At 38.2% G+C, this 20712-nt stretch overlaps 1 protein-coding gene across 1 annotated transcript in view; it reads right to left on the bottom strand.

Moving 5' to 3' along the window:
* Positions 1 to 20712, bottom strand: part of LOC139954541 (papilin-like) — a 76851-nt gene that overhangs the window by 18646 nt on the left and 37493 nt on the right. Inside the window, exons 9-25 of the mRNA XM_071954391.1 lie at positions 18573 to 18705; positions 16536 to 16662; positions 15401 to 15614; positions 14445 to 14612; positions 13718 to 13891; positions 12822 to 13004; positions 12219 to 12366; positions 11509 to 11593; positions 10838 to 10971; positions 10136 to 10324; positions 9303 to 9476; positions 8477 to 8686; positions 7909 to 8079; positions 6908 to 7078; positions 1711 to 1926; positions 825 to 1052; positions 120 to 332 (exon numbers count right to left, since the gene is read on the bottom strand). Coding sequence (XP_071810492.1) covers positions 120 to 332; positions 825 to 1052; positions 1711 to 1926; positions 6908 to 7078; positions 7909 to 8079; positions 8477 to 8686; positions 9303 to 9476; positions 10136 to 10324; positions 10838 to 10971; positions 11509 to 11593; positions 12219 to 12366; positions 12822 to 13004; positions 13718 to 13891; positions 14445 to 14612; positions 15401 to 15614; positions 16536 to 16662; positions 18573 to 18705 — 2938 coding nt within the window. The remainder of the gene's footprint in view (positions 1 to 119; positions 333 to 824; positions 1053 to 1710; positions 1927 to 6907; positions 7079 to 7908; positions 8080 to 8476; positions 8687 to 9302; positions 9477 to 10135; positions 10325 to 10837; positions 10972 to 11508; positions 11594 to 12218; positions 12367 to 12821; positions 13005 to 13717; positions 13892 to 14444; positions 14613 to 15400; positions 15615 to 16535; positions 16663 to 18572; positions 18706 to 20712) is intronic.

The following is a 20712-nucleotide window of genomic DNA, read 5'->3' as shown; positions in this document are numbered from 1 at the left end:
ACAGGTCAAAGTAAAGGTCATGTCCAGATATGCAATTTTCCATATGTAGCATTTTGTGATGTTTATACAGAAATGAATGGATTCTTAAGGCTGAAATGAAGGTCTTTGCAGACTCTTACCATTACAAGCATCAAAGTCACCGTCCTGTGGCACCTCATTAAGGACTTTGAGTATATCTCCAGTTGTCTCATTCACACATAGACACTGTGCCACACCGTCGCATTGTACACGCACAAACAGCCCATCGGGGGTGCACTGGGGGTTGAATCCACTAGTAGCCAGGCCAGACTGCATGTCACTGATCAGGGTTGGACATGGGCCTTGGGGTCCTCCTAAAATTAATAGAAAACAAACAATAAATAGCATTATTCTTTGGGGAGTTTTAAATTCTGGAGTAGGATGACCCAAAAGTTTTGGCCCAACATCATAGAGCTGCTTAAGGGTTTGGGTACTTTTTGTCCAAACAAGATAAAAACAACAGCACCTTAGCAAGTAATATTTTAAGGGAAGTGTTCTACCATCATTGAGAAATGAGTAAAGCAATGTCACAAATGTAATTTTCTTCTCAGTATTTGGTTAACAACTTGCTGCTGAGCAAGAATGAGCAGGATAACTGTAAAAGAGAGAACATTTGAGAGAGTACATTTGAAATCATCTTTCGGCTGGTAACCTAGTCTGTTCATCATTATTTTTGCTACTTTCAGTTTTTATAAATCTCTATGAAATAAGTTTTTGAAGCTCTATGAAATTGAGCCCTCCTAACCAAAGGGAGGGAAGGTAAATGGCTGATCCATACTCAACTCTAATCACACTATTAAACTCACCATGACAGTTTGGTGAACCCATTCCCGGGCCCCTCCTCGATCCTTCAACCTCTTCCCCATTCTCATTGACACACCAACAGTACCCTGTGCTTCCATAGCACTGGATGGTTTCATACTCCCCAACCTCGGTGCACTGTGGGACATAGCGTCCAGGGGGAGCTCTTCCATCCTTTCCAAGCACCTGTTTCAGATGTCGCTGGCAGGTTGTCAACATTTTTGGGCGGAGTGCTTAAGAGAACAGAAAAAGAAGCTGTTAGTCAATAACAAAATAAAAACAATTTGTGAACTTATTAATAAAAATCTTTGAGAAAGACTCTGCTAGGGTCGAAACGTCAGGCCATTATCTTTTTTTATACATTTATACCAACATGTCCAATCACTTGGTAAGCAGTTTACAACACCTAATTTTATTGTCTCAGCTTATTAAAAGAAACGCAAGAAAATGTTATTTTAATCAGTAGAAGGTCCAAGTATAAACAATTGAAAATCAGCAATTTTGTTAACCACTTAGATTGGCCAGCCAATTATAGTTCTAATTGATGGTTTTCCATCAAAGTTCCCAAACTGAGAGACAATGCGTTTATTCTTTCATTGATCTGCGTTTCTTTCAGTGGATTTATCCAATAGAGTCAAATAGTTTTTGTTTCCACACAAAGAGCTGCCATTAAAGGCATGAAATCACAGGCCTGGATGCTTCGTTTTGAAAGGGCAGTGGCACCAAGACATTTTCTCCTTGGCAAAGGGCACCCTATGAGGAAATTGTAACTTTCTACCGGAGCATTTTGAAGGCACTAAGGCATTGACCAGGGGGCATGGAGGCAATCACCTTTATTGCCTCCTTGAAGTATCGGCCTGATTTATCAGAAGAATGGCGGTCAAAACTAACCTTCGCAGTCTGGTCTCTGGACATGAATCCCCGGTGCTCGCCTACTACCATTGATTTCCTTGCCGTCCATATCTACACACCAACAGTATCCAGTGCTACCGTGGCACTGCATGGACTCAAAATAACCCTCCAGTGTACATTGTGGAATGAAGGCACCAAGGTTTCCCTGGGAAATGTAGAAAGCGTAGTTCCGACTGCGATGACACATTGTCACAGCTGGAAAAACAAGACATCAAGTAGATTTAAGAGTCAGTTCAGGTAAATAATTGACATAGTTGCTCACGGTCAAAAAATGAATTTTTTTTATACTTTGTTGTTGGAAGGGCCTTGGGGTGCAAGTTAACAAAATTGCATTTTCAATTCTATATATAGCCCGTTGCCATGGTTACGGCTCATTTTGTTTTTTGGCCATTTTAGGCCGATTTTGGGGTCTAAAAAACTGGTTTTTAGCTCATATTTACAACTCCACCCCACCAAAATGCAACATTATTTCAAAAAACCTTTTATATCACTACAAAGTATCATCCTTGGCCTTCCTTGAGAAAAAAAATTATTGCTTTAAATATCACCCTTGTGCTATTTTTGCATCATGCATTACAGTATGTTTTTAGAACTTGCAAAATCGACATTTTTACCCTATTTTTGGACCCCAAAATGTCAACTTGCCAGGGGTCTCAGAAAATTTTCCTTTCGGCTGTGATTAGGGCCAACATTGGTCTTTCCATATCTGGTGTCAAAAACTTGGGCAATTGTATCCTGTTGTGACAGTACTGCCTCAAAACTAGACTTTTTTCCCCAAAACGTGAAAATTGACTTTTTAAGGGTCTTTTCACATAATATCGACATACGTGTCCACGTTAAAAAAAAAGGAATATTTTTCTTATACTTTGTGGATAGTAGGGACTTGGGGTCCAAATAAACAACATTTACATTTCAAATCATAATATAACACGTTGCCATGGTAACAGTTCATTTGTGTTTAGGCCACTTTAGGCCGATATTGGGGTATGAAAAACTGTTTTTTTAGTTAATATTTACAACTCCACCCCACCAAAAAACAAAAATATTTCATAAAACCTTTTACATCACTACAAAGTATCATCCTTGGCTTTACTTGAGAAAAAAAAATTATTGCTAAAAATTTCACCCTTGTGCTATTTTTAGAACGTGCATTAGAGTATGTTTTTAGAACTTGCAAAATCAACATTTTTACCATATTTTTTGCCCTCAAAATTTCATTTTTTCAGGGGTCTCAGAATATTTTCCTTTCGGTTTTGATCAGGGCAAAAATTTGTCTTTTATTTCTGGTAAGAAAAACTCGGGCAATTGTATCCTGATGTAACAGAACTGTCTCAAAAGTAGACCCTTTTCCCCGAAAACATAGAGAAATGCATTTTGAAATATTTGCTTCATTTTGAATTTCTAACATTAAGAAGTTAGTAATAATTCCATCAATCTGGCAGCTTTTCATAAGCACTCTGTAGGCTTAGTGCATTACCAAACATTGATCAGGACCTGTTGATGACCTAAATCTTATAATTTGCCCCGCCCCGGCCTCACCCCGGCCCCGGCCTAATCATATTTCTTGACATTGCATAAAATAAAAAAAAGTTTTGTGAACAGCATCTCTTTTTTGAAAGTCACATTTTTTAATTCCCCTTGCACATCAAGAAAGTTTGTACTGTCTTAATGTTTTGGTGGTTCTCAGAATATTTCCCTTTTTGTTGTGATTGGGCTATCATTATGGTTTGCATGTCTGCTGGGGAGAAACACTTTGGTTTATTGTATCCTGTGACACTTCTGCCTCAAACATGGTAATTTTTCCAAAAACAATAAAAATGCATTTTGAAGTTATCCCTTAGTTTGAATTGATAAAAAACAAAAACGAGCATGCTTGTTAAATAAGTATGGCACTGTTTCCATGCTCTTTAAGTAACAAACAAAAAGTGTATAACCATGCTTTGCCACTGAGAGTTCTTGTTTTGTCATGACTACTTTACCTAGTTGTACAGGTATGATTCACATTGCAAGAAGAGAAGTAGTGCGATGAGCATTCTTTACTATTCTTGTCTATACATGGCCTTATAACAGTCTTCTTGGTCCCCTGCCCGGTACCAAACTAAACATTTTCATCCCTATCAGAACAAAGAGGCTCTAAAAGTGAGCAAGTACTGTATCCAAAGTATCTAAATGGCCGTTCACCTGCTTTGCCCTTCTGTAAGCAGTTCCCCCATCTATGGTGGGGTTCCTTTCAATTGTACTGTTGCAAACAACAAAAGAGTTGGTTTATTTAACGTGATAAACAATTCAGCAGGTAATGTTTGCCAATGTTTTTTGTTGATCGTTCTCAGAGACATATATAATAATTATGAATTAGTAAGATAGTGAATGGAAAAAAATAATCAAACTAGCCTGAATAGACTTTTGTCACTGCAAATGCATCTTATTTATTAATGTTGAGCAGGTGCAAGTATTTACAACTTCTTTCAATGTTGTTTCATTAAAGGAACACGTTGCCTTGGATCGGTCGAGTTGGTCTTTGAAAAGCGTTTGTAAACGTTTATTACAAAATGCATATGATTAGAAAGATATTTTAAAAGTAGAATATAATGATCAACACAAGTATCACTCAAAAACATCTTTCTAACCATGCATTTTATAACAAACGGTTACAAACGCATTTCAAAGACCAACTTGACCGATCCCAGGCAACGTGTTCCTTTTAAATGATCTCTTACGCTCATCTTGCAAATCGTTAGTATCATTGTTTTTAATAAGATCTTGGCAAACTTTTCCAACACTTTTAAGCGGGCTTTTTAATTTCCCACATTTGTGTTGGGCATGATTGGATGCTCCAAACCATCTGCCTCAAGCACAGAAACTGCATTGTTTATGATCTCTATCTCTATGAAAAGTTTTACATTTGGTAGCAGGCAGGGACCAAGGAGAGTAGGCCCTGTATTAAAGACAACTTGTAAAGAATGCTCATCGCACTCTACTTGCAATGGGAATCATACCATGTACAATAGGTAAAGTAGCCAAATCAAGAACTCTCAGTGGCAAAGCATTGGTTATGGTTTGGTTGGATACCATTATGTTTAAATAAAAACGTTGTATTCATTACTCAAAGGGCATGGAAACAGTGCCAGATTTTTTAACAAGCATGCATTGTTTTTGGAAAAATTACTATACTTAAGGCATGATCAGTCACAACAGGATACAATAAACACAGTGTTTCTACCCAGAAGACATGAAAACACCAATAACAACCGAAAGGGAACACTTTCAAAAAAAGAGGCGCTATTCACAAAACATTGTTTTATGCAATGTCAAGAAATATATGATTGGGGCTGGGCCGGGCAAATTGTAAAATTAAGGTCATCAACAGTTCCTGATCAATGTTGGGTAATCCACTAGTGCTTAGGAAAAGCTGCGAGATTGATAGAATTATTACTTTTTAATGTTAGAAATTCAATATGAAGAAAAAACAATTCAAAATGCATTTTTCTGTTTGGGGAAAAAAGTCTATTTTTGAGACAGTACTGTTAACATCAGGATACACTTGCCCAAGTTTTTCTTACCAGAAATAAAAAAGACAAATTTTGGCCCTGATCAAAACCGAAAGAAAAATATTCTGAGACCTCTGAAAAAAATAAATTTTGAGGGCAAAAAATATGGTAAAAATGTTGATTTTGCAAGTTCTAAAAACATACTCTAATGCACGTTCTAAAAATAGCACAAGGGTGAAATTTATAGCAGTATTTTTTTGTCTCAAGTAAAGCCAAGGATGATACTTTGTAGTGATGTAAAAGGTTTTAAGAAATATTTTTGTTTTTTGGTGGTGTGGAGTTGTAAATATTAACTAAAAAACAGTTTGTCATACCCCAAGATCGGCCTAAAGTGGCCTAAACACAAATGAACTGTTACCATGGCAACGTGTTATATTATGATTTGAAATGTAAATGTTGTTTATTTGGACCCCAAGTCCCTACCATCCACAAAGTATAAGAAAAATACTCCCTTTTTTTTACCATGGACACGTATTTCGATATTATGTGAAAAGACCCTTAAAAAGGCATTTTTCACGTTTTGGGTAAAAAAGTCAAGTTTTGAGGCAGTACTGTCACAACAGGATACAATTGCCCAAGTTTTTGACACCAGATATGGAAAGACCAATGTTGGCCCTAATCACAGCCGAAAGGAAAATTTTCTGAGACCCCTGGCAAGTTGACATTTTGGGGTCCAAAAATAGGGTAAAAATGTCGATTTTGCAAGTTCTAAAAACATACTGTAATGCATGATGCAAAAATAGCACAAGGGCGATATTTAAAGCAATAATTTTTTTCCTCAAGGAAGGCCAAGGATGATACTTTGTAGTGATATAAAAGGTTTTTTGAAATAATGTTGCATTTTGGTGGGGTGGAGTTGTAAATATGAGCTAAAAACCAGTTTTTTTGACCCCAAAATCGGCATAAAATGGCCAAAAAACAAAATGAGCCGTAACCATGGCAACGGGCTATATATAGAATTGAAAATGCAATTTTGTTTACTTGCACCCCAAGGCCCTTCCACCAACAAAGTATAAAAAAAATTCATTTTTTGACCGTGAGCAACTATGTCAATTATTTACCTGAACTGACTCTTAACAACTTTTTTGTTTGTTACCCTTAATTTGTTAATCCTTTTTATGTGTTTATACTCAGTACTTTCCCGAGCTCTGTGAACAAAGTCACAGGCATATTACTCGTGTTGGATATTGTAAATATTGTAACTGTTTTAAAGCCATTGGACCCTTTCGGTACAGAAAAAAAAAAAAAGTTCACAGATTTACAAATAATTTACAGGGTTTACAGAAGGTAATGGTGAAAGACTTCTCTTGAAATATTAGTCCATGAAATGCTTTACTTTTTGAGAAAACGGTAAAACAATATAAATTCTCGTTAACGAGAATTACGGATTTGTTATAAACACATGTCATGACACGGCAAAACGCGCGAAAACAGGAGTGGGTTTTCCCGTTATTTTCTCCCGACTCCGATGTCCGATTGAGCCTAAATTTTCACAGGTTTGTTATTTTATATGTAAGTTGTGATACAAGAAGTGTGGGACTTGGACAATACTGTTTACCGAAAGTGTATAATGGCTTTAAGTGCAACACATCGATATATATGGGTAAAATAAAAATTACTATTCTTACCTTTTGGTCCACATTTATGATCACAAGCGTCTTCCGTTTCAAAGCGATTGTCGTTCCCCTCGCACCCGCTGTAGACAAACGGCTGGCAGAGACCAACAGTCTTATTGAATCCCCATGCAGGTAGGTAGTCATTACATGGACCACTGTCAAGATCCATCGAACACTCTTCAGCTAAAAATAACACACAGAAATTAAAGGGTTTTATTTCATTTTAGACATTCAATGGAAAAGTGTTTTAATTGCACTCTTAATTTCTGAAGAACACCTGTAATGTATATTGGTTTTGAGGCATTGTATGGTGAGGTATCAATTTGTAGTCAGTTTGCGGTAACACCCAGTGCATCATGTAATGTTTGCTGAGTAGATTTGTTTCAACAATGTACAAATAATCTGTTGAGCACATAGCACTTTATCTTTCATATTCCTCACTAGTTTCCCATCAAAGACAAAATATTATTTAAAAATCTGTTCCCCTCTTACAAAGCCATTCATGGCTTAGCTCTATCCTATATTCAGGACCTGTTGCAAATCTGAAAACCATCCCTATGAACAGGTCCCGTTCTTCATCCTCACTGAAACCATCTTTTCCCAAAATTGCAACGCAATCTACGCAGAACTCTGGAACTCCTTGAGTTAAGGAAATAAAATCTGTTGTTGACGAAGCGCCGTCTTTTCAATCTTTTATTCCAGAAACATCTTTGTGTTTTTAATTGACAGGCGCCTTTGAGTGTGCCACCAGATATTGTGAGCCTTAACTTTTTCAGTCCAGAAAAAAACACTTTTTTTTTCACTAGTCAGCCAGCTTACTCACTGGTCCCATGATACCCAGAAAATTTAATTGTCCAGTATAACTTTTAAACAGACATGCTAGTGGGCCTTGTAAACGAGAATAATTTATTGTGAACATGGGTTGAAGACTTTTCAGACAGTTTTGCTGACTTTCAGAAATTCGGAAATCAGACTTAAATCATGCCTGTTTAAAATACTGAAATGAAACCTACCAGCAATTGATACACAAGCATGTCGACATTCGATTTCAGAGGCAAATCGGTTGTCATTCCCTTCACAGCCTCCATAGCTGAATCGCTGGCAAGCATTCAGATCTTTGTTGTACGCCCATTGAGCGATCGAAGCCTTGCATGGTCCAGTGTCTGATGGTAGTCCACAAACATCTATGAAGAAAAATACAAAACTCTTGTCATCGATGGGGACGGGTTGAGGCAATTATGTATATGATTTGTTTGCTGTTAACTATCTCAATTTAACTTTTCTTGTTCTGTTAGTGAAAATTCTTCTGGTATAGGAATTAAGCCAAGAGTTTTTAAACCATAAATCGGTAGGATTTGAAACTTAGCCTGGTGGGAGTATAATTAGGTGAGATTTGCAGAAGCACCATGTGTAAATCTCTTTTGAGTAGTATTGGTTCTGAAAAAAAAACCAGTGGTTGACAACTCATTCTCCTGAGACGATCAGAGCATACCACTTAAATGTTGAGCTGTCAAACACTGGTTCTTTACATGTAGTGTGCTACCGCAGACCTCACCTAATTAAACCATCAACAGTTCTTACCAACAATGACTCCGACTGTATCCTGTACCACTGGTACCTTTTCGACCACAACACATTTCTCCTCGCAGCTGGCCGAGTCCTCAAAGCGGTTTGGGTTGCCGAGGCAGCCGGTGTAGTTGAACTGCTCACACTGGTTGGAGTAAGCATCATAGAACCAGCGGACTTGCGTCTCGAAGCAGTTGCCTCGGTCTTGCTGCAGAGAGCATGGGTCTGACAACAGGCAAATGAAATAGACAAGAGCAAAATGAAACATCTTCATGGGAACTTCACTGTGGCCTGAGTTATTTAATCGATTCATGTCTTCAATCAATATTAAGAAAATGACATTTCATAGATCCATATCATCATTTGAAAATGAGATCAAACAAGAGGTAGGGGCCATGTTCAAGTATATTAAGGTTGTATATTTTGTTTGAGGTAACACCATGTGTGTATCTACTTGCCAGGTAGAGTTTGATCTTTGAGAACTGTCTTGCTATATTCTACTGCCGCATAGTAGATAATCGGAGGTTCGGGAGACTTCTCAGTTCTGAAAAGAACTGTCCTGCTTTTTAACTATTACCAGGGCAGATGGTATAGAACAAAGACTGGACTACTACTTTAGCTTATAGGATCGTTATGAACTGTACTGCCACGGAGTCAGTTCTGAATTGGTCTCAACATTTCGACTAGCTTGCTCTAGTCATCGTCAGGAGACTGTTAAGGTTGAACTATACATGTAAATGAATGCAATACCAGACAACACATGCTGCAAAACAGGTGGGTACATTTAAAGTTTTATATCGATCATTTTCCCACAAAGATTAAAAAAGACATAACTTCTCACCTTTATTCATTGAACTGCATTTGATGTTGCACTCCTCCATGGTTCGGAACTTATTTCTATTACCATGGCACCCGCCATAGATAAAAGACTCACACTCGCCCGACTCGATGTTGTAGAAGAAACTTTCGATGCTCGCTTTGCACGGGCCAACCTCCATGGCTAGTTCGCAGATTTCTACAAGAGAAAAAGGAGCCAAACTTTTAACATCGAGGGGAGGATGCAAGAAGAAATGTTTCAAGTGGAGCCCAGAATTGCTAAAACTTAAATGCAAGGCAGCCACATTGCTCATTTCCATTACTTATTTACCCAAAACTCCAAAGCAAAGTGGCACCACAAATACTAATATATACAATTAACCACAATGCCTAGCTTGAAAACTGGTTCTTGTAGTCTAGCAATCCACCTGAGGGATTTGCCTCTGGAATTTGCAGTGTATACAGTGCTCAATATAGTCAATCACAGGACTAAATAAAATATCCAATATATCTGGATATTTCAAAGTCACACTTCCAGGGGTTATGATCGAGCAAGACATTCTGGGGAAAAAAGATGCAGCGGCATCCTACACCACTTGGAACGAAGTTGCCCATTATGGTCTGTGATGACATTTCACATGATTACACAATGCATCATTTGTACTTTTGTATAGACACCTTACACAACACGCAACGTGCCCATCCTGTCTGCCAATTTGGGAGTCAATTTGAGATTCAAAATGTGCACAAACGTATTGACTCCCAACAAGGCATTGTTCGGAGGTGCATTCTGCATTGTGCAACGCGTCTATATAGTAAGAAAATAATTGCAGTACTAGTTTACCACATGCAAATTACCTTCTTGTGCCATTGGGAGTTGTTGTATAGCGCAGAGTGCCTGGCATTCAAGTTCAGAATCGAATCGGTTATCGTTTCCTCCGCAGCCACCATACCAGAACTGAGTACAACGCTGAGAGTAAACGTCATAGAACCATTTGATACCATAGGCAAAGCAGGATCCAGTGTCCTGCGCCAATTCACAAGTTTCTGCGGAAAAGAAAGCAAAAAAAGCCAGACAAATAAATGTTTGCTTGTTTAGGTCTACAGTATAATGCCTTTTATTGACGTTTTTTGTATAACATTATAATTGTTGATAATTATTCATGGTTTGGAAATATCAACTCCAGCAAACCAAAATTTAGAATTTGAAACTTTGCATGGTGTGAGTAACATCAGGTATTGTTTGCTGTAGCAACATGTTTATAATTTCTTTTTATTAGTGTTGGTTCTAACCAGTTATTGACAACTCAACGTTTTGATCAGCATGCTCTGATCCTCTTATAGAGGAAGACGACCTCCTGGAAAGCATTGAAACGTTGAGTTGTCAACCACCGGTTCTTTTCAGATTCAACTCAAAAAGATTTACACATGGTGCTACCGCAAACCTCACCTGAAACCACATTGTGTTTCATTCAGACCATTCACAGCCTCTCCACATCTTATACTTTTAAGAAACAAAAATGTAGATTTATTTCTTTGTTTCAAACGTTGTAAGCTTACCAAGGGGTTCTCCCTCCTCACAACCTTGTCCTTCTGGTCCAGAGGCTGCATCTATGTCATTTGCACAGCATCCAAAGGCGGTATCAAGGCAGGTTGGGAATGAGGTTGGGGGCTCAGTAGGGGCAACGGTTGAGCTGAATGGACAAAATCAAATCAATCAAATAAAACTGAAGTTGCAATGATTCGGTTTGGGTGAATTTAAGCATACAAACAGCCAAAGAGCACAAAATCTTAAGGTCTATAATGAAACTTTTGAAGGGGCACCAAGGCCAAAATCAGGGGCAACACAGTGCGTAACCTGTGTGTAATTCCAGGCCTGCATACTTATGTATTTTTTCCCCTGTATCTGCATGAACAAACCAGGGCAAAATTTCATTAAGATACTCTAGCAGAAAATGGTGCAATTTTTTCCTGCAAAAAACTAACAGGGAAACTGTCAATGTGAGTTTAAGTTACAGAAAACGTTGCTTGGTCATATGTTTCATGCCTATCATGTTATTTATGCACATAGAAATTGGGCCCAGTTTGGACCTTACAAAGCATGGTGTGCATTTGGCAGACTCAACCTATAGCTCTTTGGGTCATTGGCCAGTGATTAACAAATGGCAACTAAAACAGTTCTTGGTTACGAGCACCAAAATGGATGAGTTGGCCCTAAGTGGATTACTAACCTTTGATTGCATCCTTCTTGGCCTGGACCAGTTGCTGGTGTTGTTTGATCGGAACAGCAACCATAAGCAGTGGTTGCACAGCCTCCTACAAGAAAAACAATGGTTCAGGCTCAGGTTACGGTTTATTTCCTTACTATAAGGCTCGGGTCATACTTCCTGCGAAGGCGATCTGAATGTTGAAGTCACAAATTCGCAATGCATAATTCAAATCAGTTGAAATGTGTTCAACTCTTGCAAAACTTTCGCAGCAAAAACAGGGCTGTGACGTCAAAATTGGCTTCGCATTCGCAGAAAGTATGGACCGGGCTTTAGGCAGTACAACACAAGGTAAAGCTTTAAAGGAGCTTAATAATAGTATAAGGAGGTCTAACATGAAGCCAAGCGAAAGTTTGTAAGAGGTCTACCCTCTTCACAAAGAATACATCTAGATATTATCAAGAGTTTTTTCAAACTAGATGAGAAATATCTAATATTTGCTTTTGTTAATGACAAATGGCTGTGGGCAGGTTTTTTTTTCCCCCCCTTCAAAACTGGAGCATTTCACATGATTTTTGGTGAAATTATAAAAAAACTAAAAATAAACTGTTGGTGTAATGGCCAAAGTTTGCAAGTATCTGGCATCCAGTCAAAATTGAAATTTTGGTTCAGTCTTTCCACAAAGGAAGCATTGAAAACTGTCCTGTAGTTGTTCTTCTCTAGCATTGGCATACCTTCACCATCGTCACAAGGATGTTCATTACATGACTCTTGTTCTATTGGCTGACTTGACATATCGCATGCTGAACCATCCAGTGAGAGGCCAGCCCCAAAGCACATGATCTGTCGAATCTTCTTGCCTCCTCCACAGTTGAGCGAACACTACAAACACAAAAACACACGCTAATCATTAACAATACTCACTTAATGCTACACCAATGGCTTTGCCTATTAAAGAGACAAGTTCTGTCGGTTTCTCTTTTCATTTTAATATCACCAGAAGAAGTATTATCTTTAACAGATTGTATGTTTCAAAATGTCTTTATTATAACAAACTATTCTTAGCAGAAGTCTTAAAACTGGGTTAACCTCTAGTTTCCTCCAATTGCTGCTTATTTAATTCTGCAATTCTTTCTTAGCTGGCATGATTGGGTTGAGCTAGAGATGAATGCAAAATTAAACAGGCGGTAACTTGAGGTTAGCCCTAGCTTTTCATTAGGTTATCTGGGATACAACCTCTAGTTACCGCTTGTTTAATTCTGCAATTCGCCCTCACCGTACAGTACACCATACAACTAGAACAGAGTAAGAACTTGCAAAAAGATTTTGTGGTTTACCTTTCCCCACGGTCCTGTAAACCATGCAGAGTCAACACACCGTCCGTTACTGCACACATCAGAAGTAGGTAGCTTGATGGTAGCATTGCACACACTATCTGGAGCTGTCTTCCATTCACGATCGACAAGTTGTGCACAGAAGACGTTCCTTATGCGTACACCATCCCCACAATCCGTTGAACACTGAAGAAAAAATAGACAAAGAAAATGAATGTATAAAGACATTAATAAGGAACTGTAGCTTCTACAGCAGTTCACTTTAACAGTGGTCCGCTAGCCAAAGGGTTAAAACACCCAAAAACCAGTCAAAATTTACTCCATGTGGTACTACCAGCTGGTTCAGAGTTGAAAAGCATTCCCATTTAATAAAAAATATGGATTATTCTCCCGACTCACACAAGGGACTGAGTCCAAATTTGTACAGGGTTGTTATTTCATAATCATGATTGATCACACAAAATACTGTTTGTGACTATGCTGTCAGCTCTACCAATCCTGTATATCATTTATAAGATTGAAAACAACAAGTTAAAGGTTTTGTTCAGAAAAAAGTGCAGACATAATAATCAGATTAAAACCACCATTCTCTATAAAAGAAATGTTCTAAATATAGAGCAGTATTCGGACACATTTTGTACAATGTGCAGTGATTGTAACCTCATTGGGAAGTTGTTAATCTGGGCCCAGCTGCTTAATCACGAAATTGGGCAAAGCACATCAAAATTATGCTTACCAGAATAAGGTTACCGGCCAAACTACCATGTCATGTGTACAAATGGTGACTGGTATCCTGCTCATTTCTGCTTAGCAGACAATTGTTAAGCAATATTTTCTGCTTAAGTAGCTGTATGAAATTGGGCCCTGTTTCAAAATATAATTTTCTCAGCCATAGTTACCTCTGTCCATCTTGAGGCATGCCACATAGGGGGGCAGGCTAGCATAGAGGAGCATTGCTGGGTGGAATCCGGGCGTAGTTTAGCGTTACAGACATCCTCACTATAGATCGTGCCGGAGGGACCCACACAGTACAGCTGTCTAGTTTGAATACCTTCCCCGCAGCGTTGAGAACACTGAATAGAAAGTACAGGAGACAAAAATTCTTAAGTAAACTGTGGTAATTTTGTAACTGCAAAACAAAATAAGGGAAGTTAAAGGCAAAGTGTACTTCTGGTTTTTGGAACCATTTGATTTACAAATACAGATCTACACAAATAAAAAAAACATCTGAAAATGTCCTTTCAAAAGGCTGAAGGGATTTTTTGAGATATCGCCAAAAACCCAGAGCGAATATGTCCAGGCAGGATACTCAATCTGAGAAGTGTTACCAGAGATTCAAATAATGAGGCATAAAAACTGTCTTTTTACATAACCACATTACCTCAAAGTGAAATAATTCTCAAAATAATAATAAGACTTGTAATGCGCACATATCCACCCTGCTGGGTGTTCAAGGCGCAGAAATACTTTATTCTATCAAATGCTGCTATAGGTTTTTATTTTTATTAAGAGTAATTATCAAATGTATACATTCCCTTTGAGTGCAAAGCAAACTATCAAGACAACATGAGAAGAAAATGATGAATATATTTTTTTGTCATTTAGTTCGAGTACAACAAAACTTACATCAGTCCATTCAGACACCAGCCAGTCCACATTCTCACACGGCCCTAAGTCACATTCAAGCTGACTGTCTGGCTGGATGTCGGCAGGGCAGCTAGCGTCGCCAAGGACTTCATCAGAGCTACAGACGACTGAGCGTGTCTGAACACCACGCCCGCAGGTGACGGAGCACTAGAGACGACAACCACAGGAGGCAAAACAAATATTGGGTTACTTTTATCGGTGAGGAGTGAGGGATTCGATACTTGCCTTAAAGGAAAGGCGTTAGGATTTGTTTAAGTCATGTAATTGAAGTGATTTTGGTGAGGTCTTCATCAGATTTCTGCTATAATTATATTTTGTTTTCTCTGTTTTTCCCAGAGTTTTAATGGAATACAATACAATTACAACACAATAAATACACTTATAGAGTGCTCACACTCATCAAATGATGTTCACACACCGCTTAACATAGTCTAGAAAAAGAAAACAAATTGAAAACAACAAAAAGGGTCTTCACTCTGAGTGTTCTGATGTCCTAGTTATTGAGGAAGGGGTAATGGAGAGGTGATAGGGTCACCTCAAGAGCAATGCAGGCAAGGTTCACTGTTGCCTCTTGAAAATATTATTTTGGTAATAAGTCATTGCGTCACACTTGTGCATATTTTCTCGGGGCAAAGGTTTTCGCTACTTCCGGCTTAAAAGCTGCTATACATTTGCATGTAATTTGACTAAAAAAACATCCATTTTTATCGTTCAAAAGCACTTCTTATAACAGGAACTTTTCATTCCGAAAAGACCTTTAGTCTTTGCAACGCAAAGTCAAATATTATCAAACTTTACTTGCAAAACTCATCAAAGAGAAAAAAAATCTTTAGGATCTTAAATTGAGTAGAACTTAGGGTGTGATAGGGATTAATCGCCTATCACAATAAGCAGCTGTTAATATTGTAATTGAGCGATTTCCCTCGCCTACCCACCTGAGACCAGTTGCCACTCTTCCATTCAGGGCAGACGGCGGTCGTACACTCTTGCTGATACTCTGGCTTGCCTCCCAGGCTACCGGTCTGACAGAAGGAGTCGTCGATAATCTCTGCCCTGACGCCATGCATGACCTGCTCACAGTAGACTAGTCTGACCTGCTGTCCCACGCCGCACGTTGTCGAGCATGGACTCCACTCTCCCTCAAACCAACTTGATGATGAAAACAGGAAAGATTTCTTTTTTACAAGGTTCATAGAAGTTGAGATTTGTAATTTGTAGAATCAGAATGAAGTAACAACTTCATTCAACCTCATTGTTATTTGCTTGATTGTTTTTCAAGATGCCAAAAGATGTCACTCTCCCTCAAAACTAAATGGTGAAAACAGGAAAGACTTATTTTTATCTCAGAAGTTGAGATTTGTTTTGATATGCGAAGAATCAGAATGAAGTAACAACTTCATTGTTTTTTTTTTTTGAACTAAGTTTTGTTTTTCAAGACGTCACAAGACATCAAACTCTGACAGCACTCTCCCTTAAACCAACTATGGATAACTGGAAAGACTTGTTTTTGTTTCACACGTTCCCTTTTTTATGTAGAATCAAAATGAAGGTAACAGCTGAAATATATTACAAGATGTCCCTACTCTTCACCAATTTCATGTATCAGTACATTTATCACAATGCTGTCATACTTAACATTAATACAATAATGTACATTCATGTCGAAATTAAAACAAGCAATATAGTATGAGGTATGATACACAATAGTTCAAAAATAAGCAGTAATTTAAAGACAACATTAAAGTGTAAAGTTAAGCTAAATGGTTTTGTGCCCTAACAGGTCATCCTAGTGACGGGAAGCAGATGAAAGGTTTAGCACATCTCCTTTAGGTTGATGATTCAAGCATTAGGCCTACTAAGTATGCAGAAAGGGAGCTGGCCCTGTTTATCCAGTCAGTGTTCCTTCAGGTGGAAGGTATTCATATTCCAATTTTCAAAATAGTTAGTTCGGTATATAGTAAAGCCACTGTCAGAAAACTATATTGATTCTACCACAGCTTTCCTTTTGCGTGCAGTGCAGTTGGCTCTCCAAAGTTTATTTGCCCAAACTACAAAGTCCAGATAATATACCTTGGTGGACATGAAATCATATTGCATGAATGGTTAACTGCTGGTTTCAGTGTAGGGTCACACAGGTACTCTGGTGAAGCTTCATAATCTCTGGTTCTTGCACACCATACATTCCTTAGCTGGTAACCTGCAACAAGTCAGAGAGAGAGAGAGCTGAATATACTTAGTGGTATCAAATTAACACAGTATACATGCCAAGTACCAGAAAGTCAAGTTTCTCTTGGACGAACTAACATGTATGTCCAAGCTTTACGTTAACTCGAATACACTGAAGCCTGGCTCATACTTCCTGCGAATGCTATTTGAATTTTTACATCACATGGTTGTTTTTGCAGCGAATGTTTTGCAGGAGTTTAGCGTTTAAGTCAACTGATACAAATTATTGGTTTAATGAAGTTGTGACGCCAAAGTATGTATCACATTCACAGGGAAGTATGAACTGGGATTAACTGTCCTACTACGGACTGTATCAAACTGGGCATGAGAACCTATCACCACTATTCTACAACAGCAGACAGAAAACAAGTTAACTGGATTTGTGAACAAGTTGGAAGGGTACAGGGGTGGATTTCACAAAGGTAGTCCTAACTTAGGACTAGTCCTAGGCAATGCTAAGAGATAGGACCAGTCCTAAATTAGGATGAGTTACTGGTCCTAACTTAGGACTGGTCCTATCTCTTAGCATTGCCTAGGACTAGTCCTAAGTTAGGACTACCTTTGTGAAATCCACCCCAGGCATAACATTAAAAAAACAAAACATTAAAATGTGTAACAGTTACAGTGATATTTTATTAAATTATTGTAATGCCACCTTGCTCCTTTAATAAACTATTTGGAAGTTAGATTTGAACAACGTTTGGCACAACAAACTGCTGTTCAAGTTACGGCTTGAATTAGCATTCCTCAGACTAAGCTGCTATATCAAGACTTCAAGCAAGTTGTCAATTGGAAAACAACTTTTAAATAACATAAGCTTCCAATATACTTGTAAACCCCACAAAAAAACCAATCATTTAAAAGCATTTTCAAATTCTAGGTGAGAGCCTTGTGGAATTACAGTTGAGAAGTTTGGGTGGGGTGCAGTCCTGGGTCATAATCCAAAGATCTCTTTCCATTACCCCCTAGGCTCATAATAGACTGATCCAGCTGTTTAACACATCTAGATTTTGAAAAAGAAAATCTCTCCTCAAAAAACAAGATCAAAAACAGACATTTCCAGCAGAAGAGTGAGGTTTTTATTAATGGACATAAACAATTCCTTAGTCTTATAAAACATTTTAGGTAAAAACAAAACAAATTATCTTCAAATTTGTGGGGAAAAAATCAAACCAAACAAACACGCGGACAATTCCAAGCAGTAAAAAAAAGCTTCAAAGATAAACCATACTTCAATAACAGACTTGCGGTAAAACAACCAAGGAAGCAGCCAAGGTTTGCATTTTATGCCCAGTGAGTGATTGATTGAGGACAACACGATGCAATAAAACAACTTGTTATTAAATGATTAAGTTCTGGCTGTCAGTGGTTTGATAACACTTGATCAAGGTATATGAAAACTGTGCACAAGTGCGTTTCAAAACAAATTGGTCTCGGAAGGGGGAAATCAATCAATCAGATTGGTAAATTTGTTTTGTCCAAAAAAGAGAAAACTGAGGAGCACACAATACTTTGTACAGAGTTTACAGTTTCCTAGGGCACTAAAAATTGAAGAAAAACAAGAAAATTAGGCGGTCAGCTAATACGTTAAATGTCTAATAAACCTTGATATTTACTGATTTATTTAATGAATTGGTGGTTTTTCAGGGGAGGGAGCAGACGACAGGACTTCCACGGAGGCCATGCTGCCCCCTAGTTTTAGCCCGTAAATCAGTCCCTTAGACTTTAAGATTTTCCAATTGAATTGCTCTTTGCAAAATGAAAATGGACTTGCCCTCTTAGAGATGAAATCCAGGCCTGGGGGAGGGGGAGCCTTGGGAGAGGGAAGGCAGAGGGTGTGGCATGCAGATTTTGTAACTGAGCCATTAAGCATTGTCTTACCGCCACCACATGTCCGTGTACACTCTGTGAAAGGTTCGAGTACCCAACGATAGGTGTCTGGCTTGGCACCTTCACTCCCGGTCGGCACTGCGTAGCTGTGTGAAATCCCATAGTTTCTCTCTTGTGTAACAAGCTGCAATAGTGACAATCAAAACAAAACAGTTACCTTTCTCATGTTTACCATCTGATTTTGTTATTGCTTTTCTTTTCAACTTTGTATCTTTGCTGCTGATGCCCTGGTTTTACTAAATAGTCTCTAGGACATCAGCACCATAGCACTTAGAAACGTAGTAACAAGCGCGGTATAATAAATCTTATTATTATTTTTTTATGCTGTATTTTGATGACTTCATTCCTACAAAGGTAACGTGAACAAGCTTAGATGCTATTGTCTTGTCAGAGGTAGACCACGGGTCTGGTTGTTGAATTGTCATTTGATGAACTCTTTGTAACCAAGTCAAAGTTACAAATCAAATGCAAGTCAAGTCTGGAGCAGGCATCACAGTTGGTCCGTGGAAAATAGTTGGAGTACTTTACCGAGCACAAGGGCAGGCAGACCTACATAAACACATGGTATATGCATCAATGGAAATTTCAGTCTATTAAAGATCAATTTGTCAATTTGTTTTTCCAAGAGCAAGACAATGAGAAACTAGACTAAATTAGAAATAATATCATGCCTGGTCTCAAGAAGTCATTATTGTGCAAGTTAAGTCAAGTCGCAAGTCACAACAAGCTATGACTCTTAGTCCAAGTCAACAATACTCGTTGACTGGCTGAGGGCATTGACGACAGTAGGTCGATCACTCTTGCATCCGTAACTGCGCCCGGACATAATATCCGTGCACTTTAAATTCTTTTACATTTTACATTATTTGTTCATCAAGGCAATACCTCTTAGCATGCTCTACGCTTGAGGCATTGCATGGTGAGGTATCAATTATGCTTTAGGCTCTTTCATGCCAGCAAAATGATGTCAGTGCACAACATCAAGTAGATTCAGTGGGTGCTTCATTTAGAAAACAAATCAATTTAAAAATCATCAAATAATAACTTTATGATCTACGTTAAAGTGGTGTCAAAAGTCAAGCAACAGAATTGCCTCAGAACAGAAGAAACAAGTGAAGTGGATGCTCTCGGCAAATAGCCTGAGTGACTTGTGTCTGGTTTGGATAAAAAAAAAAACTGGGTCATATCAGTCAATCAGTGCTACTTATGACCAATCCCAGGGGCTAAGTGTTAGGGAGCTTAGTGACAACTTGATACCTCTTTATTGACATGGATTGACATCTCCAGAGACTTTCATCCAGACATGTATGAGTCACTGACTTGTTTCAAGTGGGACTGTATTTTTAAGGGACGGTCACAATGAAAAAGTTTCTAAAAGCAAAATCTGATTGGATCGATTTTTGAGGTATGCTGGAATCAATCTAACCCGCACATACTTAATTTTTTTAGGAAGCTTTTCAACCGAGAAATTACAATGTCCTTCCTTTGAAAAGGAGTGGCTTCCCCTGTTTATCCAACTTGCTGTTATGTTGCTGTTCTGACCTGTTGGTGTTATGTAATTATGTTCACGCTTCATACGCACGCGTACTAGTTGCGTGTACCGACTTTTTTGTGCTTTACAACCTAAATCTTGCCATTTAAAAAAAAAAATAATGCTGTATTTCAAATTCAATTCGGCATCTGTCTGCGACTTTTGAAACGTTTTAAAACACCAGTAGAACTGTGTGTCAAATAAAAAAATATAATAACATAACAAATTGTATTTCAATCTTCCAAAAAGGAGAAAGGTAAAACTTTGCTCTAATGTTTCTTAAAATTATTATCAATCCTACACAATTTGTTTTATATTTTTAAATGCAATAAATCTCATTTTTCGATTGTTGTAATTGAGTTACATAATTTAGGAAGTGGTTAATTGTTTCAAATAGAAAATGTCCGCCACCTGTTCCACCATTTTGATTTGGCCAAATTGTCTCTTCCTCAGCTAACCACACATAAGTCGGACGTTTAGTGTGGAGGGTTGGGTTTTTTAAAACAGGACAAGGTGTGGATATCCCGTTTCAATCAACAGCTCCACATAACTTAATTGCAACTACAGAATGTTTTTAAGCAAGCAGACGTCTCTCCCAAT

This window comes from Asterias amurensis, chromosome 1 (genome assembly GCF_032118995.1).
Source record: "Asterias amurensis chromosome 1, ASM3211899v1".
Classification (NCBI taxonomy): domain Eukaryota; kingdom Metazoa; phylum Echinodermata; class Asteroidea; order Forcipulatida; family Asteriidae; genus Asterias; species Asterias amurensis.
Note: the sequence above shows the minus strand (reverse complement) of the source record. Positions and strands in the feature narration are given on the sequence as shown.